Source organism: Empidonax traillii, unplaced genomic scaffold, assembly GCF_003031625.1.
Source record: "Empidonax traillii isolate 1590-97213 ecotype Southwest subspecies unplaced genomic scaffold, ASM303162v1 scaffold101:size1699134, whole genome shotgun sequence".
NCBI lineage: Eukaryota > Metazoa > Chordata > Aves > Passeriformes > Tyrannidae > Empidonax > Empidonax traillii.
The window spans coordinates 176,290-202,974 of record NW_020955294.1 but is presented as its reverse complement, the minus strand read 5'-3'; the positions used below and the strand labels follow the sequence as shown (position 1 = coordinate 202,974).

General features: G+C 48.0%; 1 protein-coding gene across 1 annotated transcript in view; it reads right to left on the bottom strand.

The window, feature by feature from the left end:
• Positions 1 to 1,834: 1,834 nt before the first annotated feature.
• MYBBP1A (MYB binding protein 1a) overlaps positions 1,835 to 26,685 on the bottom strand; it is a 51,376-nt gene continuing 26,525 nt past the window's right edge. The window contains exons 24-27 of the mRNA XM_027882141.1: positions 14,573 to 14,686; positions 4,778 to 4,879; positions 3,575 to 3,699; positions 1,835 to 2,490 (exon numbers count right to left, since the gene is read on the bottom strand). Of these exons, the coding sequence (XP_027737942.1) occupies positions 1,953 to 2,490; positions 3,575 to 3,699; positions 4,778 to 4,879; positions 14,573 to 14,686 (879 nt within the window). The 3' untranslated portion in view covers positions 1,835 to 1,952. The remainder of the gene's footprint in view (positions 2,491 to 3,574; positions 3,700 to 4,777; positions 4,880 to 14,572; positions 14,687 to 26,685) is intronic.

Sequence of the window (26,685 nt, the reverse complement as noted above, 5' to 3'; positions counted from 1 at the left end):
CAGCCCACAGCCAGGTAATTTAATTGGCAAGGGAGTTGTTAGTGAAGCAGGACTCTCATCGTGCCCTGCAGCTCTCCTGTCCCCTCTCCCCTTGCCTGTTCAAGCACTGGAGACTGAGCACCCCCCGGCAGGGCAGGGGTCAGTCCCCTCTGCAGCTCAGCCACTGACATCTGGCACTGCCCAGCTGCCAGCCCTGTGTCACAAACAACAGCTGGCACTGCTTTAACCTTGCGCTGTGCCCTTCCCGAAACGAGTGACGAGCTGATCCACGTGAACTCTTCACCGCAGCAACCCTGGCAGGTATCCCAGAGCAGCTCAGCCTGGTTCCACGGCCTCAGCTCATTCCTGTGGGCAAGGGCCTGCCCAGAGCAGTGGCCTCAGCAGGAGTGTGGTGGCTCTGGGTGCCACACACGTGCTCTCTGGAACAAAGTCCCAGGATGTCCTACTTAGAGGCACAGAGAAGGAAAGGGATCATCAGTGAGAGTTCTCAGATCCGAGTCCTTGTTCCCTCAGGATCACTGAACAGGACAGCCCCACCTGCAGCCTCCTGTGCATTTGCATAACCCAGGAAAAGGGACCGCTCTGGGGACAGCTGGAGGGGCTTAGCTGGGATTGAGGTTTTAACGAGGCAATGAACCAGCTTTCAGCAGTAAATGGCAGAGGCAGAGCAGCATCCCCGGTGCCCACAGGCCCCTTTGGAGGAGAGGGCCTTCTTCTGGAGACAGGATTGGCAATACTTGCCAAGACCTGCCTGGGAACCAAGACCTGCAGCTCTTCTGCAGCTCTTGCAGTCAAGATCCTACAGCCACCTCCAGATGAATAAGTGGTTTGGGAGAAAAGGTTCAGCAGGACGAGTCCAGTCCTAAACTGCTCTGCTGGAGCACCACGGAGATGCAGGGACCAGCCACCTCCCTGAGGCTCTGGCCTGCACTGCCAGGGGAAGCTGGCAGAAAAGAGTTTTGAGATCATCGAGTCCAACCACTGACCCAGCCCTGCTCCCTTTTGATGCTGGGACAGGAGTCAGGGCCAGGCCTGCAGCAGCAGGGTGATCACAGCAGGTGGGGGCAAGGAAGGTTTTGGAGGCAACTACAACATAAATAGCATTTCAACGCTTTGAGACTCATCTCTCAACAAGAACCAGGTACCCAACACGTGGGTGAACTTGCTCCTGGTGCTCTCCAAAGGGGTGACAGCATTCCAGCAGTCAGGAGCCTGGGGATAAATAAGCAGATGCAGTTCCAAGCAGCCACCTTCCCAGGCTATTTGTTGTAAGCCTGCTGTTCCAGGTGCCCTGCATGGCTGCACACAGGCTGCTGGCCTGGAAGAGTGGCCAATCAATCAACCATTTCAATTGTTTCACTGATTTATTGATGTCCCTGCTCTACCACAGGGGCCACGACCCCTCCTGCACCCAGCAGCAAACGGGCAAGAAAACCAGATCGTGGTAGTTACTGACAACACCAGAGTAGCCAAACTGGGAATACCCAACCCCAGAGTTTGTGCAAACCCATTTAAGCCCAGACATTTCAGAGGCTGCATCTACCACCCTGGAAAAGCTGTGAGCCCTGCTGGGCCCAGGCAGGACAGCAATGAGCCTTTAGGAGCTGCTTCTGACCCCAACACACGGCTTGACCACAAGACTCAGCAGTGCCAGCACACCTACCCAGGGAATCCAAACCAGCTTCTCACCTCTGCCTTTGGAAATCATGGACAGGAGACAGGCTGTTTGGCACTGCCAGAGAGAGTGAGCATCTCCAGGAGCCTGAAGGATAAACAGCCTCCTGAAGCTCCCTGTGCTCTGGGCTGAACCCTCCACACAAGCCAGACCCACAGCTTTAGAGCTCAGCATCCTGGAAGGTTTATTTAAAAGTCATGGAGGGCATAAAAACTATAGTTATAAAAGATATTACAACAGTCTACTGAGCCATGCTAGCCGTGCCAGTCCATGCAGTTCACTCCTGCAGCACTGCAGTTTTTTTCTCTTTTTTTTTCTTCTTGGCTTTGTCCTGCTTCTGCTGGTTGGCTTTGCCCTGTTTCTGCTGGGTCTCCTGGAGGACACTCCCCTTGGCTTTCTTTGCAGCTGGAACCTGCTCAGCTTCATCACCCGCCTCCTGTTTTCTTTTTCTGTTTTTGTTTTTCCTCTTCTTCTTCTTCTTCATGTCAGCCACAGCACCTCCCCCATTAACAGCAGGGAGGGTCCCACCACCCGCCTTGGCCACTCCGTTCTCCCTGACCCCTCTGTTGGGATTCTTGTGTTTGCTGCCCCCAGGCACGAGGCCTTTCTTCTGCCTGGGGGTCTCTGTTCCCAGGGGCTGCTCCTCCTCTGAGGCTGCTGGTTCTCCATCTCCAGCTGGTGCTATCCCATTCTCCTGGGTGCCCTTCTTGCGGTTCTTGCGTTTCTTGGTCTCTGGCAGGAACCCTTTCTTCTTCCTCTTCGGCGGCTCCGTGTCCTGCACAGGCTTACTGCCTGTCTTGTCTTTCTTGGGCTTCCTGCAGAGAGAATGCCAAAAATCAAGAGCAACTCAATTTACAGCCAGGGCAGAGCGTGCTCCGTGTGGCAGGCAGTCCGTGGAGCCCAGGGGAGGTGCAGGAAGGGCAGTGCTGCGAGGACAGGCGTTATCCCTGGAGGTGTTCCTGAGCCTGCACAGCGACGGAAGGGAACGGCAGGAGCGGGACCAGGACTGGCCAAAGCACATGGAGATGTGAGGAAGAACCCCCATTCCATGGTCATGCTGTACTTACCTCCATGCAAGGCTACTGAGACACTGCCTGTCTGTCTGTCTGTCCAAGGTGACAGCCCAGCAAGACCTTCACTGTGCTACACAATCCCAAGAGATTGTCCAGCAGAACCTCCAAGAGCCCATTCCAGTTCCCTCAGGGCAGCCTTTGTGTGCCTGCCTGGCAGCCACTGCTGTTGCTGTCCTGACAGCAACTGCCCCCCCCAGCCAGCCTGTGCTGCTCTGCACCAGCTCAGGGCCAGAGAGGGGGCCCAGAAAGGACCCAGGCTCTGATTCCATGGCCTGCTTTGCAGTGTGAAGCACTAAGGCATAATCATTGAATGCTCCTCAGCTCCCGGAGCTGCAAGGCACCCGCTCCAAGAGCCAGGCTGGGGATCCCTGCAGGGGAATGAAGGTCCTGGCATATCTGGTATCCAGTCATTTCCCAGGACAGCTACTCATTCCCTCCAGCCTCCCATCTGCAGAATTAATCCACAGTGATGTGATGGGAGCTTAGTGACTCGTCCTGGCCTAGAGATTTCCCTGCAGCTTTGGCTTTTAAGCCAGGCTGCCATGTGGGACTGCTGCAGGCAGGGACTGTCCTTGGGTCATCAGCTGCCTCACTCTGCTGGTAGGTACCAAACATATCACACGTGCTCACAACCCTGTCCCGAGAAGGACCAATGCCAAGCACGAAAGCACATGGAATAACCAGCCCAGTATGATTCCAAACTCCAGCCTGAACTCCCTGCCTTGCCTTCCCCTCTCTTCCCACCTGCCCACACCAACGGACACAAGCAGGACAGGCAGGGAGGCCCCCAGACAAGCCCCAAAGCTGGAATTCCCAGCGCACATACGTGTGATTGAGCCAGTGCATCACGTTCCAGTAGAGAGAGTCGAGCCGGGGCGAGTTCCCGATGTCTTCCAGCTGCTTCAGGGACAGCAGCACCTTCTCCACCTCCGTCAGCTTCACATTCAGCTTCTGCAAGAGGCAAGGAGAGACGAGGTGCAGAGTGAGCTCAGGGAGGGCACTCACAGCAGCAGGGCACAGGAGATCCTCAGGGGAGGGCTGTGACAGGAAAAACCAATCCTGCTTGGCTTCCCAGAGCCACTGCCCTGAGCCCATCTGCAACAGCAATTTGGGAGCAAAAGCTGAAGGCACCATCAGGTACCAGGCTTTGACTGAAAACTGAGTCTCTAAACAGGAGAGGCATGTCTCTAACATGCCAGGTAGAACTGCAGTGGCACAAAAGGGATCAGAGGGTCCTTTGGTTCCCTTTCCTTTCCAGTCCGTGGCTGGGAGCAGTGGGAAAAACATCCATGACCATGCACCCAATCAAGGGAAAAGCAGCAGCACTTTCAGTCTGCTTTCTAAAGGTCTGGCAGCCTCTCCTATAACCCACTGGGTAATTCCAGTAAAACCTGGCAGAAGAGGGTGTCTCAAAGGCAATTCAGCTCCTCCAAGAGCCCTGGAAATAATCTCTCTTCTCCACCCACTTTCCTCTGAGGTCTTCACAAAGAAACAGGCTGTGGTCAGAGCTCAGGGCTTATCAGTAGGAAACTGGGCTTCAGCAATTCTGCTGCTCGTGGTATTTTGCTCCAGTAAGTAAAACCATATTAGAGGAGTATTTTGTCACCTGTAGAAAATCCTCTCATGTTCAAAAAAGTCGTTTTCCATTAGGGAAACAAAGCCCCAGAACAAAACTTCACTCCCACTCATAAAGCTACTGAGCAAGTCTCAGCTTTGGGGAATCATAATCTCTGGGGTTCAGTGGACAGGGCAGAGCAATCACCTGGGACAAAATCCACCCTCACTGTATCCCAGGTTTTATTTCTGCTGCTAAGAAAGAAGATGCCACATATGTTTGCTGAACACTGCACAAATCCTTCAGCAAGCTTCTTCAGACTTTTCTGAACTCAGATCCAACCAGGCATCCCCTCTAGGGGTACCTTTGGTAGGAAATGAGGTGGGATGGAGCAGCCACAAGGCAAAATCCAAGTGTGACATTTAAAAGATACTCCAAAAACAGCCATTTGCCACACACTGGGTACACACTCACCTGCCCTGTCACAGTTTTGAGGAGAAAGTTCAACAGCTCCAAGCTCTTGGCAACTTTCTCTTTCTCAGCCTTCGTGATGGGTTTCTCAAGTGTTTTCAAACACTGCAAATTAAATGGGAAAATCGAGAAGAGACACATGTTAAACAGGGAAACAGATCATACTCCTCAGGAGAAAGCAGAAAACAAGTAATGGCAGGATTCACCTCTCACCAAAATAACTCTGGAACACAAAGCCCACCAAACTCTGGAAAAGCTCAGGAGGGCACATGGTGGAAGCTGCTGGTGCCCAGGTTAATTCAGAAACAGAAGAGCAAGCAATACCACAGACGTACAACCCTGCTGCTCTCCCTAAAGCTGAAGCACTACTGGAGACATGTTGCTGCTTCCTGGAGAAAAAGAGGTAAAATAATCTCTGCCCCTGCTCTGGAAGGGCCAGGAGGCTGCCAGGAGGCAGAGCCACCTGAGGGAGCGCAGCCCCTCAGCTGCAGGAGCTGAGGAAAGCACTGCTGCAAAAATCCATTACAGCTTGTGTCCAGGAAATCCCAGGTGCCAGCCTAGAACAGGCCTTGTCAGGCTTAAATTCACAGAAATAACTGAGGGAAAGATCTCCCCTGTGTTCCCTTTATGTGCTGCAGGGTTTCTGAGACAGTGAAAGGCCTGGCTTGGAGGAAAATCACTCCAAAGATGGGTCAAATAAAAGCCAGTTATTTACGAGTGGAAAAGGGCAGAAAACAGCCATAAAAAGGCAGCTGGATCCAAGAGGCTGCCCAGTGGCTCAGGGGCACTGATCCTCTGCCTGCAGCTGGGCCTGCAGCCCTGCTTACATGGGTGTTTTCCTCCCCACTCTGCCCAGCAAACCCCACAGGGATTCCACCGACATGAAAGGGGATTTCCAGGACAAGTGTCTGGTGGGCAGTGCCAGGGCCCACCACAGCCTGTTCCTCTTGAGAAGGCTGCACTTGTGGCCAAGCTCTCCTTCGCCTGGAATTTGGACCTTCCGAACCAGCCAAGGGGCAAAAGTCCACCCCAGGCTCAGCATCCTCAGGCTGCAAAAGCCCCTGCCCCAAACCTGCCCCCAGCAGTGGGAGGTCGTCGTTCTCTCCCAAACCACGGATTGCTTTTGCTTCAGTGAGACTGCAAGTAATTTTAAGGACTCTGAGCAAACTGCTCCCCATTTATATCAGCATAAAGTTGGCAAAAAAAGTAAAAAAAAAAATCCTTGCAGACACTGGGAGAAATGAGAAATCTATTCCCCAAAGCAAGTTGTTGCAGCAATAACACCCACAAGAGACAAATGCTGCTGCCCAGCAAGAGCACGGGGAACACTTCCAGCTGAAAAAGCGGCGAGACCAGATCATGTGTCTGCAGAAACAGCAGCCTCCAAGCAGAATTATTTACTGTCTGTACAGGCTCCACACCCTGGGAGTATCTTTTTTGTCACAGATACAGTTATTTCCTGTCCAGGATGGTCCACTCAAGCCCTGTATTAGAAAGCAACCACGTCCTGCAGGCTGGAACTCAAGCTGCAACTTCATCTGACTATCAATAACTGGCTAATTACTCTCTCCTGATATAGATAGATGCACTGCAACTCTATTCCAGAGCTGTCATTAACCTACAAGGTCACACAATCCAACAGCTCTAACTCTCTCAGGTAAAACAACAAATATAGGGGGGATGATTGGAAAAAAATAATAAACATTCACAGGTGGGTTATAACACCCCACGGCCAAGGCACGCTCTGTTTATTAGGCTTAATAATAATAACAATAAACGAAAAAAAAATCTGATTTGCATAAATATTTTCTTGGCAGTTTCAGGAACAAAATATTGCCAAGCCAGCAGTCGTGCCCTGTGGTTGAATTAGCTCTCAGGGAGGATACTGAGATCCTCGTCTCGCTAAGTTGTGCATAAGTCCACAGCGAGAGAAAATCAGTATGGACTGTCAGGATAGGAGGAATCAGGGCAGTGCTGAGATGGAGCCACAGTGGAGTCAGCTGTCACTTCATCTTCTCAGTATACAAACACTTTGGAATTAAAAAGGTGTTAAAAATAAATTGCATTTTCTCTTCACTGTAGACGGCCGCATTTAAATCGTGCTGGCTTGGCTCTGCCTGTTCTTTCTGCCCCTGCTGCTTTGAAGGGTTTGAAACAAATCCTACTGAAGTCAACAGCAAAGTCCTGTAGCTCTGAGCAACACCTGAGGGGCTGATTTTCAGCAGTCTGGAAGCAGTTTTCAGGTGCTCAGGAGATTGGGATGTGCATCCAGTTTGGGGTGCCCAACCCAATTCATGCAGAGCTGTGGAATGAAAAGGGTGGCTGGCCCAGCTGGAGATGGAAAATATCACCGGTCTAGTGACTAAATATCTATTAAAAGCAGTGTTTTGCATGAGTCTGGAAGCACAAGCACAGTTCCACCAATGTAAATAGCCAGGAGCAATCCGGCACAGTTTAGATGCTCTGCAAACAAAGAGCTCCCTGCTGAAATGGATCACTTTGAAACAGCTCTCAAAGGCCAGGAGGAACAAGGAAGAGAGAGAGGGTGACTGGAGAAGCCAAAGGAGCAGCAAGGAAGCAGCAGATAATTCACTGCCACAGAATGCACAATTTTCTCTAGTCCAGAATCAGAGTGGATTGGCTTTGGGCAAGCTGGATTTGCACGAAGTCTCACTATTGCTCAACATGGGTCTTGTTCTCCCTTTCCCTTCTGCTGCAAAGGGTGTGAAAGAAATTTACTCCAAAGGGCACAAAGACACCAGCACCTCTGTATGTGGCATGGCTGGGACAGTCAAACCTCCCTAAAGACTCCAGCCGCAATTCCTGCTCAGCTCAGTGCCACTTGTCATCCTGATCTCACCACTCAGAGCACTTCCCTGTTAGCATTCCATGAGATGGTATCTCCTGCTGGGCATTGCTTCACTCTCCTCCTCCCACAGCAGGGAGTGCACACAGTGGAGGGGTTGCTCCGATGGGATTTGTGTTATTTGTGTTAATATGAGACACCAACACAAACATCCTCACTCTGGTTACGTAAAAAAACCTGACTTAGGGCTGCGGGCGAGCCTTGGGGAACGGCTCCCTAGGAATGAAATCCCAAGTCTCTTCAGTGGGAACTGGGTCCAGACCTCAAAAGCAGCTTTCCCAAACTTAATCCCAAGTATTTGTCATAACTTCTGGCTACATGAGGTACTGAGCACCGTAGTCTGCTCCCTCACTCAGCTCCCCCAGAGGTGAAATCAGCTCTGCCAGCCCAGTTGCGGAGGTCAGTCCCTTTACCAGTCCACAGTGATTTCATTTTGGGAATCTATACAATACATCACAAAATTAAAGCAGAGGCTATTATGGAACAGATGGCAAACTGCAGCACACGGCAAACATGCCTTAAAAAGAGCAGCAACGTTTCAGTCCTCTGCAGCACCTTTGGGAGAGCCCCAAACACCGATCAGATCGTAGGGACTTGCACAAGGATCTGTTTTACATCCAAGACTGAGGCACAAAGCAGGGGTTTGCTTCCAGCTACGCTACAGGTCAGTGGTGGAGGGTTGAGGGAAAACCCAGAAGAACTTGTCTGACCACCTGTTCTGTGATTGTCTGCCATGTGCTGTTCCAAAGGTATCCAAATCTCCCTCTCCCTGCCCTCTGAAAGCGTTACCAACCCAAGGGTCACACAACCCAATCACTCAATACTAAAAGCAGAGAGACCACGAGATTTATACCCAACAGCTACACTTGCAGCACCTGCTGATTTATGTTGCTTTTCTCCCACTTTATGCGTTTCTTCCTCTGCCCCTTCAGTAACAGCCAGTCCCACTTCACAGGGAATCTCAGTCCCAGTTCCAGCTCGGCAATACCTGCGATGGTTAATTGTGCCCATACATCTGAGCTGTCAGCAGATCTGGGCAGGTCATTTTCCAAAAAGAAACACTAAGGAGGCAGCTTTCACAGCTGGAACTCCCATCTCATCTCGAGCCACTGCAGCAGCACAGCTCCTGCCTCACCCTGCGTGGATTCAGGGGGCAGAGATGGTTTTGTCTCGTTATGTCAGACACGTTGCTTCTAAAACCCTCTGGCTGTTTCTGGAGGAGGGCACTCCTGGATCCAAAGTTCTCTGCCTCTTGGACCTCTAGAGAACAGCACACCCTCAGCATCTTAACAATCAGTGCTTTCTCTTACATTCTGTACGACACGTGGAGGAATCCCAACCCCTGCAGAATCCATCCCTCACTGCCCCCCACAGCGTTCCTCTCCAGAGGAGGGAAGAGTCTGCCTCTCCACTCCAGTTTCCATCTATCCACAGGGCCACATCCACTTCCAACTCCACATACACAAGGTACTCAAGGAAAAGTTCTCACACCACTCACCTGGACAGAGCAGCAGCTGCTGCCAAGAGCACTTAAAGAGGAAAAGAAGCACTGACAGTCCCTCCTCCCTCTGTTCTCTCTAAGTTTCTGAAGACCGAAAGTATAAATGTTCTAAACTTATTTCCTTGCATCTCTAACAGAAACAAGTCATCAAGATGTGCCTACAAAGGGAAGGAGCCACCAAGTCTCTGCTTGACTGAAAGAAAGGGGGAAGGCAGGGGACTAAGCAGACCCACACGCTGAAGGGTGTAACTAAAGGGCATTTTTGGTGATGTTTATTTTGGCTGTTATTAGAGGGAGGAACCACAAAATCCAGGAGCCATTATCACAGAAAATGCCAATGCTTCCCCAAGTCTAATGATATTTTTTTTTCCCCACAAAGACCATATGAAAATGCAGCAGGGAAAAGCCATACAGGAGAGCTGAGGGAACAGGAGAAGGAATTCTCCACAGAGAAATCCAGGAGGAGAAGGTATTCTCCACAGAGAAATCCAGGAGTCTGAATGCACGTCCAGGATATCAGTTAAATCACTACTGGCCTCATTTTACAAGCTAAGAGGCTGAGAAAGGGCAATGAATTAAGAATTCATGAAGATGGACAGATAAAAGTTGAGGCAATCTTCAAGAAAAAAAATTTGAAGAATGGCTTTTTTAGAGATTTGATGAAGTCACTGTTAATAATTTATCTCCCTACAAATTAAGACACCGATAACCAAATGTGATGCCCTTCAGAAATTAAGGGCATTCTACACTGAAAGGCCAGATAGTACATCCCTCTCTCCCCCACACATCCTCAGTGGCTCCAGCTTGTTGTTTTAAATCCCTCACTGAACAACGCAACAGCAACAAAACCCTGGAATGCCAGACAACAAAGGTCTTCAGGGAGCACACAGTAACTTTCAAGTGATATGGAAAAGAGGTCTTGGGGTTATCCATCCCATCCCTTCCCAGCCCATCTCTGCCCACATTCCTGCCTTGCTGCCTGCCCAGTCCAAGCCTAAGCAACCACTTACACTGAAGGAGGCACCACGTGGATCTCACTGGGATTGTGTATTTATCTGAAGGCCTCCAGTTTGGGGACTGGCAGTGCTTTTTTGGTCTTGCACTGAACTTTGGTATCAGGCTGCTGCCAGCAGTTTTCCATTCCAGGATGCCTTGATCCCATCTGGGTTTCAAACAGCCAACCTGAACACTGCTGTCCATCCCTTATGGCACTGACAAAACATGCAAAGGGAAAAACAGTAGTAAAGTTGGGCCCTTCCTAGGATGTACTTACTGCAGGAGAGGTGAAGGAAACCCTGAGGAAACCTCTGTGTACAAGCCACAGAAAGCAGTTTTAGCAACAGTTTTCTGAGGGCTGTTCTCTTAAGGTTTACAGCTGTAAAATACACATTTTCTGGGCTATCCCTCAAAATCCTTTCCCGCTCCCTTTGACCTTCCCATCATAGCTGGGAGTTTCGACACAAGTTCGGAGTTACACAAAGCACCTCAGTTCAGGAGGGCAAGCTGGTTCCTTGGAAAAGGATGATAAGAAAGAGTTATAAAATGATGTATTCTGAACGTGGAGCTTCCTGCCCCAAATCTGTCAGTGAGCCACTAAAAAACTGGCACAGGTTCAAGATCACTCCAGTGCCAAGACAGCAATTTTGTAACATATCAGAAAGAAACCAGAAATATATCTAACAAGGGGAACAAACACCAAAATGTGCCCACACTGTCAGCTGGGAGAGCTGAAAGACTGAGATGTGCTTGACAGAGTCAAAAAGAGTGGATGAAATCCCTCACCAGAACTGGGTGAGAGCTTCCAGCATGGAATGGGGAACTTGGACCTCGCGGGCTCTGCCTCGACCTCACTGCCTGACTGCAGGCAGTTTGAACTCACAACAAGCAGCACAGGTGACCTTGGGACAGGGGTGGCTGGGGCTGTTCTGAAGCAAAGTTCAGAGACAGTCAGATTGTCCATGCACAGAGAGGGTCTCTGGGATGACTCAGGAGACCTGAGTTTGATTGCTGGCTCAGCTCCCAGCCAAGCATGGCACCTGTAAAACAGGGTGAACAACTTCAGCAAACCAAATCCATTAACTCGTGGGTTTCTGCAAAATATTTTCTCAATTACATCAGCAACTCGCTGGTTTGAATTTCCTTCGTGCAGCACTTTGAGACCTACTGATAAAGAACAAAGCTCTCAGAGAAGTTTCTGCCAGATGTTCCAGCATCTCAGGCGAGCTCTGTGACTTACAACATGAAGCAACTCCCTTTCTTTACACCACGAACACAACCAAGCCATCCACACTCCCAACATTCCAAACTGTGCCAGAGCTATTTCTCTGCTCCCTCACCTTTGCAGTCCCGGGGCTGTGGGTGAGACTTTCTGCCCAGCTGAGCCAGCAGCACAAGCCAAGAGCCCCAACAGCAAGCAGGGCTCTCACGAGAAGGAGACAACTCCAAAGCACCTGCTGGGGTGTCGGGACCTGCCTCGCTGGCAGTGAGGAGATGGCAAAAGTGAATCCCTCGTGGCTGGGATGTATGTTTTATAAGCATGCTTAAACATTGTGGGAACAAATAAGGTCAAGTTGGCTTATGTAAGCAGCAGAGCCACTGCCTCGCAGCGGCGGGGCGGCTATTTTGGGAAGCTGTCTCTTCACTTCACGTTCCTGGCCATTGATTCTCCCTCATCTGCCTCGTAGCTCTGCCTGCATAATTCAATGATATCCAAGACTGCACTTTTCTCACACTGCTTCTTCCCCAGTTCTAGCACGTACCACTGCCTAAACCCCTGCCAGGCTCCCCGGGGGAGGATGCTCCTCACCAAGGGATCTCTGCAGGAAGGCAACGCAGTCCCTGAGGTGGGACAGGACAGGCAGGCACCAGGAGGTAACATCCCATCCTCTCTCACAGCCTCACACCGGCCATGGCAATCCTGCAGCCTCAGTGCTGAAAAACTGACCCAGGACACAGCGTGGCAAAGCCTTCAGGTGACAGTCTCCTTGTGACCAACAGCACTGCCAGAATTACAAGAGCACATCAGTTAAAGAGTTGCAGACTTCTCCCTGGGCCAAAGAAAGGTATAAAAGTCTACATTCCCATTTTTTTGCTCTTAAAACAGCTATTAGTGAGGGATAGTGGCAGGAATGACCAATGACAACAAATGCAGACCTTTCCACTAGAGGCAGGGCACCAGAACTCCGGTATTTTCCACAGCATCACCCAGCTCTCAGTCCAGATTCTCACAGCAAAGCACTCACGTGCCAACCTCCAGAATCATGGCTGACCTGGAATGGCCCGTGGAGACAAGTCTGGGATGAAAAGGGATGAGACTGAGGTGCAGGAGAAACTCTCAGTTCTGCACATGCCCTCTGGCTAAGCAGGAGAGTGTGTAGTTATGGGGGACAGAAAGGGCCATTGTTCAGCCCGACCTCTTGCCAAACAAACTCACCCCAGAACTTCAGCCCTGGAACTCCCACCCAACTTGCAGCTTCTCTTTCAGTCAAGCACACAACTTCCACCTGGAGGTTCAGGGCTAATAAACTCTGCAGCAAGTTATTTTGATGGTGGAATACTCTCTGACAAACACACACTTTCTGCAGAGTCTACATTTGCTCAGTATCAGCAGCAGTAACGAGTAGTAAATAATCTTACTTCTGCTAGAAGGGATTTTATACCATCTCCTGAGGAGATCAGTGACAGTACCAATATTGTTCTCCCACACCACAGAGACTCTGCATGGTTTTTACAGCTATTACCAGTTAAATGAGCATTTCTGCACCACCAAAACCACACAGGAACACATTTTGCAGCTTTGGAAAGTTTTGCAGCACAAGTGTCAGCTTTCTGGCTATGAATCAAAACTGGTACATGGAATATAAAGACCTTGATCCCTCCTAATTACAGGAACATTTAAAGGCATGCAGCTGCCCCAGCCCCATGGCCAGCAGTGGGTTAATGCAGGGGAGGAGAAAAGGAAGGGAGACAAACCCCAGTAAATGCATGAACACCAACAGCACTGTGTAAAAATGTTATCTCAGGGCTTTTTCAGGCCAAAAAAAGAACCAGCACCTAAATGCCACTGCCAGTTAACAGCATGGGAGGCCTCCTGCCCACAGGGTAAACCTTGGACAACCCAAACAAACTGACAGTATTTCTCAGGAATTTTTCTTTAAACACACACGACCACAGAAATGGGAGGCACTGAGGAAGCTTTGGTAGCAAAGCTCATTAAAACCCTGGCTGGGCTGCAAGATGCTAAACTTTCCCTGACAAGAACAACACAAAGGCATTGTAAATGTTTGTGGTTTCCCAGTGCATCACCAAGTCCTGCAGGTATTCAGCTTCTAGAGAGAAACACGGAGATGGCCAGGCTGGGAGGAGTGCCATGTTTTATGTAGCTGAGAAATAAAATCATACCTAACTCCACCCATCGGGTTCCTGATGCAATCATTAAATAACAACTATGTAATGAAACCCAGGATTACCTGATTCCTCAAGAATTATAAACAGCACCTTTAAATTCCTTGATTTAGATTTGCTTGGATTTTGTCCCTCCTTGACTAAAGGAAACAGATCTAATTGTTCTGTTTCCATACAGCAAATTACAGCACAGCCTAAATTACCATGTAACCAGCATCTGAAAAAGTAAGTAGAGGATGAAAGCTACTTAGAAAGAGATCATTATTACAGTTAAGCAGGAACTCCAAGACTGGAATCTCCCATGTCATCAAGTTTAGTCACCACCTCACAACATGAATGTGGCTGCTTGGTCCCCCCACGTCAGTCCCCAAGAACACAAGTGAATGGCATTTGCTTCTTCAATCTCCTGTCCCACAGACCATGTTCCACATAACAGCTGCACCTAAGAACTGGCCTCAGGTACAACCTGCCCTTCCACTGACTCAGGAGCCCTGAAATTTCTGCCACTGGTTTTTCTGTCCAAATTATTTTCCAATGTATTTTAAGGTTTCCCTGATAAACAATATGGGCACAAGAGTCTGGTTCCAGAGGGCCTGCAGAGCACCAGGAGCCAAAGGTCAAGTACACCTCAGCTCTACCTGTTTGGGCCTGAAGTTCATTCCCATACAGAACTTCTATGACACGTCCTGAAATTAATGCTCCCAACACCTTCCCATTCAATTTAAAAAAAAGAAAAAAAAAAAGAAAAAGAAAAACACCTTAAATTGATCTGTCTGAATGTATTCCCTAAAACTCAAGCTCTGGTACTGGATCCAGACACAGGTGTCACTGAGCTGCACCTCTTGCACTCTGTGAAAATCCACCTGATCAGTGATGATACACTAATTCTGCCACCCTGGTGGGCACAAGGCCTCTAAGGCCACTTGAGCTGGCACAGGCCCAGACTGCAGCTCTGAGGAGCACCACAGTGGTGAAAGCAGCACCCGTTACCCGCTATCCACACGTGGAACACGTCAGGGCTTGTTACCTCTGTCACTTGGCTGATGCTTCTGCTGATCAGCTCCTCCCACTCCTCCTCTGTCATGACAAGCTTCAGTTCCTGAAGGAGCAGAACCTTGTGGAGAAGCAAACAAGCCATGGCCTGGAAAAGAAAGGGGAGAGGAGAACATGACACTCTGTACTCTCTAAGCAATGTAAAGACCCTGTTAAAGCACAGAGCCCAGCCCAGCAGCCAAATGCTGCATATCCTCACCAGCAAGAATGGCACGGAATGGTTTGGGTTGGAGGAACTTTAAAGCTCATCTTGTTCCACCTCTGCCATGGGCAGGGACACCTTCCACTAGCCCAGGTTGCTCCAAGCCCCGTCCAACCTGGGCTGGGACACTTGCAGGGATGGGGCTGCCACAGCTTCTCTGGGCAACCTGTGCCAGGGCCTCCCCACCCTCACAAGGAATAACTTCTTCCCATATCCCATCTAAACCCACCCTTCATCAGCTTAAGATTCTGTTAGAAAACATTCTCTGTGTCCCCTCAGAGTCATTCCTCCGGAGCCAGGGTGGTGGGTTTGGTTGAAAGCACAACAGGAGGTCAAAGGGGAGCAGAAGGATTGTGCCACTGCTAGATTTAGGCATTGATATCCAAAACATGCTTTGGTAGCTGCTCCAAGTGCATCACTATCGGTCCCCCCGAGTTTCCAGGCAGCACCTTTGTGTGGCTGCACCCTTTACTGTGCTCTGATGGAACACAGGAGGCACCAATAACCAAAAAATAAAAGCTGGCAGGTTCACAGATGCTTCATTTCAAAGGAATCCTGATGGAAACTGCTGTTCAGAGCAGCCTCGGCCTTGCCCTGGAGTCAAATTTGCTCATTAAGCCTCCACAGTAACACAGCAATGAAAAGAACAGCCACTAGAAAACCAACAGTGATCTGCAATCCTCTTACATGGCCCTTTCCACGCAGGAACTCTTATTTTAAGGCTTTCTAAGGTACAAGAGAGAAATGCAGCAATAGGCAAGGGCAAATGATAGAAATGCACAAAATACAGTAATGAGGATTAGTGCAAATAGCTTAGAGGATCTAAAGGGGAATTTTTTGCAGCAGCCTGGAGTTAGTGAGCAAATTCTACTCATATATAAAGATAAAAACGTTGCCTCTTAGCTGCCATCACACAGCCCAAAAGTGAATGCAGGTACAAATACCAAAATCACAGGGAATAACAGTAAGAGCTAATCTCATCCAAAGAAAGCAAGGGTTGCTGTTCTTAAACCACATTTCAGTTTGTAAAGCTCTTTATCAAAGACATCACTGAGATCAAAAGTCTAAGAGACCTCAAGAGTAAAAGCAGCCTGGTGGTACCCAGCCTGGTCTCCAGGTACCCCTTGGGTCCAAAGAAACCTGAAAAACGGGGAGCAGGAGGCTAAAAACAGGCCACGTGGTCCCAACACTTCTACTGGAGTGTTTTTAGGGAACTATTTAGTGAATACCTCAAAGTGAGAGAAGAAATCCCTGGATCTCCTGAGAGCAGTAAGACCATCCAGACAAACAGAACACCTCCCAAGCTCAAGGAAGTCTGTGCTTCCTACACAGCATACTCCAGGCTTCAGGGACAGGACACTGAACACGGATCCCTCACTGGGTAATGCCAGCACGGAGTAAGGTCACACATCCGTGTAATCTTACCTCCAGTTTGCACCAGGATGGCCAATGAAAAGAATTATCCAAATAGAGAGAGCTTTCACTCACACTCAGAAATTCTGCTCTTTACTGGAGGGCAAATATGCAGCAGGGAACCAACGAGACCACGTCAAGGATTTATGCTGATTTAATGAGAGAGAACACCCTAATGCCATCTCCAAGGCAGGCAGGCTCACATCCTCCTTGTAATTATGGAGAGACTGTGTCTTACAGAACAAATTATGGCATGTCTGCATGCATGTACCAAATGTAGTGGAAAGTCACTTCAGTGCAATTACAAAGGGAACGTGACCCCTGGAGCAGATGAAGGATCATAATTCATCCTGAAAGGCTCAGGCAGGGTCACAAAGCTCCAGGCACCGGCTGCTGGCTGACAATTCCAAACACACTCAGACTGCCAGTGGGTGCAGAGCTGAGAGAAGGGTCCTGTTAATGTGCCCTGATGTACCTCAGCACTAAGATTGACTCCAGAGGTACCAGGGGCAAGGGCCTGCTCAGGAACTGCTCCGGTCAGCAGTGGGTGAGAGAGCTGCAAGTCAAGCACAAGAAGAACTGGAAGGGAATCAAAGCCATCCAAAGGAACTGGAGCACTGCAGACCTTAAGACTCAAATGGTTCACTGAGAACAGAACAGTTTGCTGAACATGACTTAGTCCTCAGTAAGCACTAAGCTTGAAAACAATTTTAAAAGAAAGGAAAAAAAACCCTCCCACCACAGAACGTTCCCTCGTGTGTGTCATAGATGAGGAAGTCAGAACACCCAGTCACCTGAAGATCCTGGCTGGTGCTACCACTCTTCAGTAATTCTGTCACACTCACAGCTTTCACGCCTCCAGACTGTGTGTTAGATTCCAGCAAAGTGAAAATGTGCTTTTTGGGCTTCACGTAATTAAAAAGTTGCTATTGCTCTGCTCAACATTATCTTGTTTCCTGATTGTTTTTTAACCCAATGATAATTTAGTACTAAGTCTGAGCAACTGTTCTCATTTGAAACACCAAAAATTAAGTATTTACTTATTGGTTGGCCAGCAGCAATTTGAAGTTCGAAAAGCACTCCCACGAAATCCAGCACAGACCTGGAGCTCAACAACCACCCAGCTGCCCCTCTCCCTTCCTGCCCTCCCCATCTACACCAGTATTTTGGATTGTCTAATGAGCACTTGGCAGTTTTGGCGGCTGTTCCTGAAACTATCAGGGTATCCTTTGCATTTTCTCAGTGCCAAATCGAGCCTACTGTGCTCCTGACAGCCCTACGAGAGAGCCAAGTATTATCAGCACTTCACAAACGGGCAAAAATAGCAGAAGATTCAAGAGTCCCAGCTACCCAACTCCAGTCCAGTTGAGAAGAGAAGGTTGTCATCCCCCCATAAACTCAATCTCTAGAATAGGAATGTGTGAGAATAGTTACAAGCAGTTGCCAGCAACATTAGGGCTTTTTACACAAGGAGGAGAATGCTGCGGTGTATCCTGTGCACGGGAAGCCACCTTGTTGCCCAATCAAAATATTATCTGCTTAATGTCAGTGTTTAAAAGAGAAAAACCATAAAATAGTAAAAAAACAAATACAAGGGAAGTCTATTCAAGCAGAGACAGTAGATACACATACACACTCCCACATATATCTATCAAGCATACAACTAAATGAGGCAGAAAGGCTCATTATCAGTCCACGTGGGAGCAGAGAACAAACAATAACTAAGGGCAGTGCTGATCCCGGGATTTTCTGTGGCTTTGGTAATTTCTTTCTTATCTACAATGATTACACAAAATCCCATTCAGTGTAAAGGCTTGAAGCTTTCCCTCTGGAAGAGGTGACATGTTCCCTGCAGTAACCAAGGTGTGCTGGGAACTCCCAGGTGTGCTCACACACCGTGGTTGGATGCTAAAAAGGAGTGTGAGACGGGGGTTGCTGGGTTATACAACCCACTTTTATTTACCCTGCACAGGTAAGGACAGAACATGTGGCCTGACTATTAAATATGGCAGTGGGTTAACCCCCTACCAATCCAGCCACTGTTTTCCTAGTGAAAGCAGGTTTCAAGCACAGCTAGGGTCAGGAGTTGCTCTCCCCAGTCACCATCCAGGTGAACTGGATGGAGGGAACAGATAAAGGTGTCTTTCAACTCCTGCAGTTGGGAAAGAGATAAAGAACAAAAACAAACAAGCCTTTGCAATGCTGCAGAGATTCTGTCTGCAGTCCTGAAAGGGATGAAGGCATGACCTAAATTCAGGGTTGTTTTTCCAAAGAAAAACATGCTGTTAATAGGAGGACATTTGTTTCTGATGCAAAAAGAAACACTTTACAGTCCCAAGTGCTTCAGGAGGGTGGCTGGAGGTGGCTTTGCAAGCGAGTGAAAAACAGATACCACGCTGGCACACTCCCATGAGAAAAGGCACTGAAATCAGCAGCAACCACTGCTACCATCAGAGGAGCAAGAGAACCTGAAGATGTGCCTGCCCTGCAACACACCCAACACCAGCTCTGAGTTTCCACACAGCTCTCCTGCTGCGTGAGCCCCAAGAAGTTTTGGAGCTCCAGCTGACTGACCCTTCCAAACTCCCTGCTGACATTTCCACCTTCCAGGAGAGAGGGGGCAACTCTGCCTGGCTCGTGGCAGGCCAGAAACTCTCAGCAGATATAACCCAGGACAGTGTTTGAACTACATCAGACCTCCCTGAATGTTGTAGCAGAAGCAGTGGGGAGTTTCAATGCTTACCAAAGACACCGAGATGGATTTGCCCCATCTTTTGGCCCGCTTTTCTGCAGCATGGACAAAGCTGGTCAACATGAAACTTGTCATCTTTTTGCCTTTATGTATATAATATACACATATATATATATATAAAAAATATACATATATACATAAAATATACATATATAGAAAACATACACACACATATAAAATACCCATACATATAAAATACCCATACATATAAAATACACACACATATATATATATATATATATATATAAAGAAAACATTATCTGGAAAATTAAGTGCTTGTGCAACTCAGATACATGTTTAGAAGTGAAGAAGCATGAGGAGTTTTAGTGCTATCAACATTTCACTGCTCTTGGAAGTCTAGGAGACAAAAATACACAGGTGGTATCACACCACAGAGGCTCCTGGTACTTTAGAGTGCTGGTGTTTCCCTCCTGGCTCCCAGGCTGCTGCAGCACAGCTCTAGCACCTCTGACTCATGGTATAAAACAGCAGCTCTCAGTGTATAATCCTCAGCATTAAGACTATTCCACAGCCACAGGGATATGGCATAAAATAACTGCAGTTCTGGAAATTCTCTCCTGCAGAGCCCTCTGAGGCTGCAGTAGCTGCCTTTGTACAAACACCACCAGGAGAGCTGAGTGAGAGAGCACGGGCCAAGAACATGGGAAATTCTAAAGGAGCTTTCTCTGAATGTTAAAGAATAATCAAACTGGAACAAAGTGTTTAAAACACCAACCAACCCCCTCCAAAAGCCAAGCCCACCACAAGCTCCAGCTTACAGGAGAAAAACCTGTCATTTACTCCTGCAGGGCAGGAGATCCAGAGCACCACAGCACAAGTCTCTTCCAATTACTGTCAAAGCTTTTTTGAAAAGAAAACAAAGAGCACGCAAAGGCATGAAGCAAGTGCCAGTCTACCCCCTTTTTTTGCTCCTACAGCCAAACTACTTTATTTTTGCAGGCTCCAACAGAGCACTGCTGAGTTTTCAGGGCTTTTTACTTCTCTCCCACATTTGCTTCATGCATTTGAGCATTTCTGAACGTGTGAACTGTTTGATAACACTGGCAGGCAGAGTTCAAGTCAGGAACGGCCTCAAAGCTTATTCAAAAGGACAAAGTATGAGTGGGATAGGAGAACAAGGCCCACATCAACGGACCTGTTCTGTACAGCAACCCCCCAGCAGGCTGTTCAGAGGCAATCAGTGTGTGTGTAAATACCAGGGAGTCCCACAGTGGGTTGGGTTGGAAGGAACCTTAAGGATCTTTCCAAATTCAAGGACAAACGAGAAATCATCCTTCAAGACCCTTAACATGTATGCTCACTGAACAAGGACCAAACACCAGCTATCTGCTTAAAACATACAGGACTGATTTAAAGGCTTTAGATATAAAAAGCGAAAACCTGAGGTGATTAAGAAACATTTGGCAAATCACTTTTCCTCGATCCCCAAGCTGTAACTGCAGTATTTCACACATGGCACATGCACACACACACACATTCCATATATATTTCAACTTGAAGGGGGAGGGAGGATAAGGCTGTGGCTTAAGAAAGCTATTTTTGAGAACAAAAATTAATTTTTAACTTCCTCACCACCACTGAAACCAAGTGCACATGAGCAGTGGAGCCAAGACTGGCATTTAGCAGGTGTTTAAAGGTTTCAGAGTGGAAAGTGCTTGTGCCTTCTGGGATAAGTAGGAGTGCTGGGAGAACACGGCTGGCAGATTTGATGATGCAGGACACCTGAGCATCTCCATGGCTGTTTTCTTGGTTTAAAAATGTGCTGCCAGTGCTCCAAGGCAGCATCCTAAATTAGACATCATTTTTTACCCCAATTTTACGCTGTTATCCCTCTGATTAAGGGACCAAGAGAGTGCCTTTCCCGCACCCTGTTCCTGGCTGCCTCCTCCGTCCTGCCTGGCCCAGAGACATTGCCAGACACCAGACAGACTCCTGGTGCCTGAAAGCACAGTCAGAGAGAGCCCACACTGCCCAGGAAGAGCATGAAAATGTCCTCTGTACGATCACCTGGCTTGGGAGCTGAATTCAGCAATTCCTGCCACAGCCCAGTGCCCTCAGACTGATCAAATGGCTCTTGCAAGACGTTCCCCCAGCCAGCCCTGACAAGGTGTGATGTTGCTGTCTGAGGCAGGCAGAACACAAGCAGGATACAATTTGGGCAGCACAAAAGCTGTCAGACTGCCAGGTGCCGGTTTCCAGGTCTGCCCTCCTGCCCCCAGGAACAGAGGAGGCACAAAAATGCAGGAGAAGAAAACACTGAAGAGAACCCCCACCCACCATCCCCCACCCCCTGCTCCCACACCCTCCCTGTGCCCCAAACATCACGTTCTGGGCCAGAAAGCAGGTTCCTCCTCACCCTCCCTCAGCCTGGCCTTGCCAAAAAACCCACCCAAACAGGAGATTTACGAGCCCAGGAATAAAATCCTCCTTGCCAAAAAGCGATGGAAACAAATGATGTTTTACAGCTTAAATTAAGTCCCTGCGACAAACGGATGAGAAAAATTTTGCAAGGCTGGTTAATTACAACATGTAAAGCATTTAAGTGACACCTAAATCACATTTTACAACCTTGGACGAGCAAGGCAATCTCCCTCAGCGTACTCCCACCAAACACCCTACGTCATCAAGCTCTTGCAATGTGGTTTAGAACCAGCCAACCTGCACTGCTCCCCAAGCCTCAGGCAAAGCTGCCTGTACCTGGTGCTTCCTTCCCAATAAAAAAGCATATTTCCACGGTTCTGGCAGGATACTTCCCATCCAGGAACCTTTAAACCACTCACAACAGCTGGTATATTAGCACACTGAAAATAATTGTCACCCGAGACACATTCTGCCCTTCTCATCATCACTGTGCAGATGATCTCTTTAGGCCTCCCCTGGGGCAAAAGTTATCACTGAACCCTGTTGGGTTTATTTTTTTTTCTTTAATGTTAACTTTTATTTCTAGACCTCTGCAACAGCCAACATCCCCCTCTGGCTGGTTTCTAAACAAGTTTGCAAACACAAAAAAGGGGTTGTTTGTCCTCCTAAACTGCTGGAATGTAGTCCCAGTAATTCCCAGTGTGGGCCAAATTCCCAGTCACTACCCCAGCAATGGAAAAAATGGAACAGCAATCACCTGCTCACCTGCTTTGTAGCATGTGAATGGATCTCTCACCTCCCTGAGAGAGGCTCAAGAGCTGTGCCTGGGGGCTGGTGGAAATCTCTGGCTAAAATGCCAGCGAGGAGAGGAAAAGCCACATGCGTGGACCTTGGTCTCCACTTTGAGTACTCTGATTTGGATTCCAGGTTTTGCTACCTCACTTCTGGAAGAGAACAAAGCTCCCTGGAAGACAGCACCTGAGACAAAACTGGCTGAAGAAACCTCCATCTTCCTACCCCTCCTGCTGACCCTCCCTCTCCTCTTCATTTTTATTATCCTGGATAAACCTCTTCGCCCGTGGCTCAGATGTCCTGCTCTAGGCAGCAGCCAGGAGAAGTTAAACAATCTATACAATTCCACCACTATTCCCAAGGCTCTGAGGAGCAGCTGCTGATTGATCAGATGGGCTGTTGAGTTCATTCTGCAGCAGCCAAGGTTTATTCCATCAGCTGCATTGACACATCCTCAAAACAGCTATTTCAAGACACAAGCACTTAAACCACCACTGCTCAACCTGGCTGAAAAAGTGGAATGAGCTACATCTGATAGGAACTACCTTTATGAAATGCAGATGCACCTACACAAGTTGTGTCAGTCTTGCCCCTAGAGGTGAAAATACTCACTGATTTCACTGACAGAGTCACACCAGGATGGGTTTTAAACGTACTTGAGGCAGCAGAAATCCCAGGACTAGCAGTCAGCCTGCCTGCAGACCATATATCCACACAGCACTTACACTTCATGCCCTAAACCATCAGTGCTCTGTTTAACCAGGGACTCTGCAAATCACGTCCTCTCCACTGCTGTTGAGAAGTGGATTTTTTCCATGCTTGGTTTCACATCAAATAGTGCTCTGGAGGATGTTTTTGTCAGAGCAAAAAGCCTCATCTTGTACTTGCCTAAGCAGAGGAGCCCATTTGGGAGAGTCTGCTCGCTGCAACAGGACTTTTGTGCCTGATACAAGTGTGCACTTGTACAGCTGCTTCCTTCAGGTGGGAAAGGAGAGGGGGAAAAAATCATTAAATAATAATTTAAAAATTAATAATCAAAGCTCCCTCCTATGGTCACCACAATTCAGCAAGAAGTAGTGACAGGGAGAAGATGCTGCTGGATTTTAAAGGCAGCAGAGGTGAGTCAGTGCACACAGGGAAGAGATTTGACAGTGCAGTTTTCCAGTTTCCCACTGGGCTTCACTGGCAGGATTTCTGCCTCAGATGAAGGGTCTGCAGGACATGTGGGCAGTCAAAACAATGAGCACATAAAACAACACCTTGGACCCCCTGGGCCAGGCCTGGCTGACGGTATCAGACAGCAGCTCTGAGTATTTTATTTGCATACAGCAAAGATACAGCTGGTGAGCACTCAGGGCTGGGGAAAACCTTGTGCTCCTCTTCCACCAGAAGCCAAAAGGCAGACCCTTGGGACACAGCAATCCATGCAAGCACAATCCATATATTGGTCTGCTGCTTTGGTCAACACACAGATTCATTTCTCCCCAGGGTAACCACTTACCATATCACAGAGGCCAATCAGTCTTAATGTTTCTCTCTCTCTCAAAAAAAAAAAAAAAGTCAATATCTTATTATCCTAAATTCTTGAAAAATGAAAAGATGCCATAATTAAGTGAGCCATGAGGACACAAGATAAATCAGCAGCAGAGCACAGATTAGCAAGCACGAGCTCTGATGTTTTCTTGCTCTTTCTGTAATGCCCAATTACAGGACTGAAACACTGCTGGGAAATCCTGGTGCCATGGGGCATGGAGACCAGAGGAGAAAAGAACAGCAGTGGATTCTGTGCTTTGTACCCAAGCCTTCCCACATTAAAAAGTAATAATCACAAATATGGCCATTTCCCTTTTCTCTCCCAAGCTAAGAACACAGCCATGATTAAAAAAAAAAAAATTATCTAAGATAATTTGGTTTCTTATTATGACCCTATTCGCTTTGGAGATTTCTACTTTGCTTTTACAAGCTCCTCACCCTAAACATCACAGCAAAAAAATGTTCTTTTGTTAAGAAATCAAAGCAAAGACTCTCACAGAACATCTCAGTAGCTGAGGCTCAAAGAAGAATCCTGACCAGGTACCAAGAAACCTCTGGGGAAATCGTCCAGGACTCTCTCGTGTTTCTCAACCCTTGGATTTCCTCTTGGAAAAAAACCCCACCCAAACCAACCTATCCCCAAAGCTTTCCCTTTGTCAGTTTTTATTTAACCCACTTGTATTATCAGTCACCAAGAGGCTCCATTTGACACCTTAAGTTCCTCACACACACTGGGAAAACCAAACCCAGCCCTGTCCCCTCCAGTTCCCTCACGCAGCTGCTCCTCCCAACACTTCCCAAGCCAGATGTCTCCTCTGCACAACAAAGCCCATTTTCCTCAATTCAGGAGAGACTTGCAATAGGATTTTCTCGAGGCAATTCAGCAGGCAGCTACAGCATAATGCAGCCTATTTAAGGAGACTTTGCTAAAGTCAAATTTAATAATTTAGGAGATTTAAGAGCAGTACACGTTCCAAAAAAGCCCATGTTGCCTAGACACTGTGTGCTTTTAGCTGCTGCCCCCGATTCACTAGACCAGGCTTGATGTTGCAAGGACAAAGGTTTTCATCTTTTGAGAACATTTATCAGCAGATAATGAGAAATTAGAATTCCAATTCACTCAAACACCAAGCACTGAAGTTTAGCTTTCAAGCAGAAAAAAAAAAGAAAAAAAAAAAGAAAAAGAAAAAGAGTACTCACACGTCAGTAATTTTGTTAGCTTGGAATATGGAAATAAAAAGCATTGCTAAGCAAATAGGGAAAAAAAAAAGGCTGGAAATTGTACTAGGTTGAACTTTTGAAGATTCATTTTCTGGATGCTCACCAGCAGAGCTCTTTTCATTCAGCAGAAGCCACTGAGGGAAGCACCACGACAAGAGAGTGTACAGTGCCCTTGGGGAGAGGGATGGGGCTGGAGACCCTGCTCTGCTTGGAGGACCCTGAGAAACCCTGCAGAGGAACCCAAACTCCTTCCTTGTGCTTTAACTCCTGCAAAGGGGCATTTTGATACAGGCCAAGGGAGAGCAGAAAGAGAAGCAGCCCAACCCCACTCCTCCCACAGCCCCAAACTACAACAAAAATGGACCTGTCACTTCCTACACGAGCCCTTGGGAACACCCTCATCAGTGAGAAGAGCCCAGGGTAGCATTTCATTTTATGCAGAAGCCCCAACCCTTCTTCCCTTGCCAACACAGCACCTTTCCAACACACCTGCTTGTGTTCCCACACCCAGATCCAACAGCCCCCTGTAAACACAGCACGAATCACTCCCCAGAAGTTCAGCAGGATTCAATCCCGATGGTTTTGTCGCATTTTGTAACACGAACGTAACTCAAGTCCCCATGACCGAGACAGTCACCAGTGTCATCACACCACAGCCACTCCTTCCCTCCTGGTTTTGCTCTGCTGTTATTAAACACATGGCAATGACCTTGTCTCCCTTTGCTCTACACACACATCTCCTCCTCCAACTGTGGAGGGGGCTGTGTTTGGCAGGCTGAGCACAACACACTTGGGTGGTTCACTCTCTTTTTAAAAATTATCAACTCTCTTCTTTAAAAACTACCAGCTCCCCATGTGTCAGATGGCAGGTTTAATTTAGTAGGCTAGGAAATCACTCAGACTCAGAAAATCACTGCAATCTGGTGTAGATCTAACTCAGCAAGTCCACCCAACCTGCAGGGCTGTTAATGCTCCTGAGCAGTTCCCTCCTCGGGCAGCTCTTGCCAGGAGCTGTGTCTACAGCAAGAACTAAAGTGTATGTGACCTTTTAATTTTCTTATTTCTTCCCAGCAACAGCCCAGAACATTTCCTCCACTGCTGAGGATTTGCTACATGATCATCAACACAGTCAGCAGTGGGCAGAGCAAACACAGATCTCCAGCACCAGAATGAAGAGGCAAGGAGGAGCTTTGTCATAGTCTGCTTGTGCTGCACTGAGTATAGTGGAATAGACTGGGATTGATAGCAGGGCAGTGTCTCTGTGCCAGTCAATTAATGCCTGGTATCACTATGGATTTGTCTGTGGGCAGTGCAGGCATTTCTCTGGTAGACACTTTTGGCAAAAGGCACAGAGGCCATTAAAAAGCACCAAGAAATACAACCAAAAAAAACCCCTATAGGAAGGAAAAATTAAACAAGCAAACACCTCACAACATGCACACTGCTCCCAAGAGGCCCTGCAGGCTCAGTGACAGGGGTTCCACGTTCAAGTGAAATACACCACGAGCACACAAAGTTCTCGGTGCAAATCCAAGTGAAAACTTGTGCCATGGGGTTTTCAATTAAATGTAGTTCAGAAGGACTTGAAAAATTTAAACAGACCTTTTTATATTTTCCACCATCTCAGACAAGTGAGAGAAACACAGCTCAGGAAGCAGTTCATCAGGGAAACTCATTTTGCTGTGGCATCAGACACCTTTCCGAAGAACATCAGGGCCTGTTTGTAGATGCTGCCAATGTCCTCCAGCTCACCAAAATGGTTTCTTTGAGCAATCCCAACGCAAGAGACACC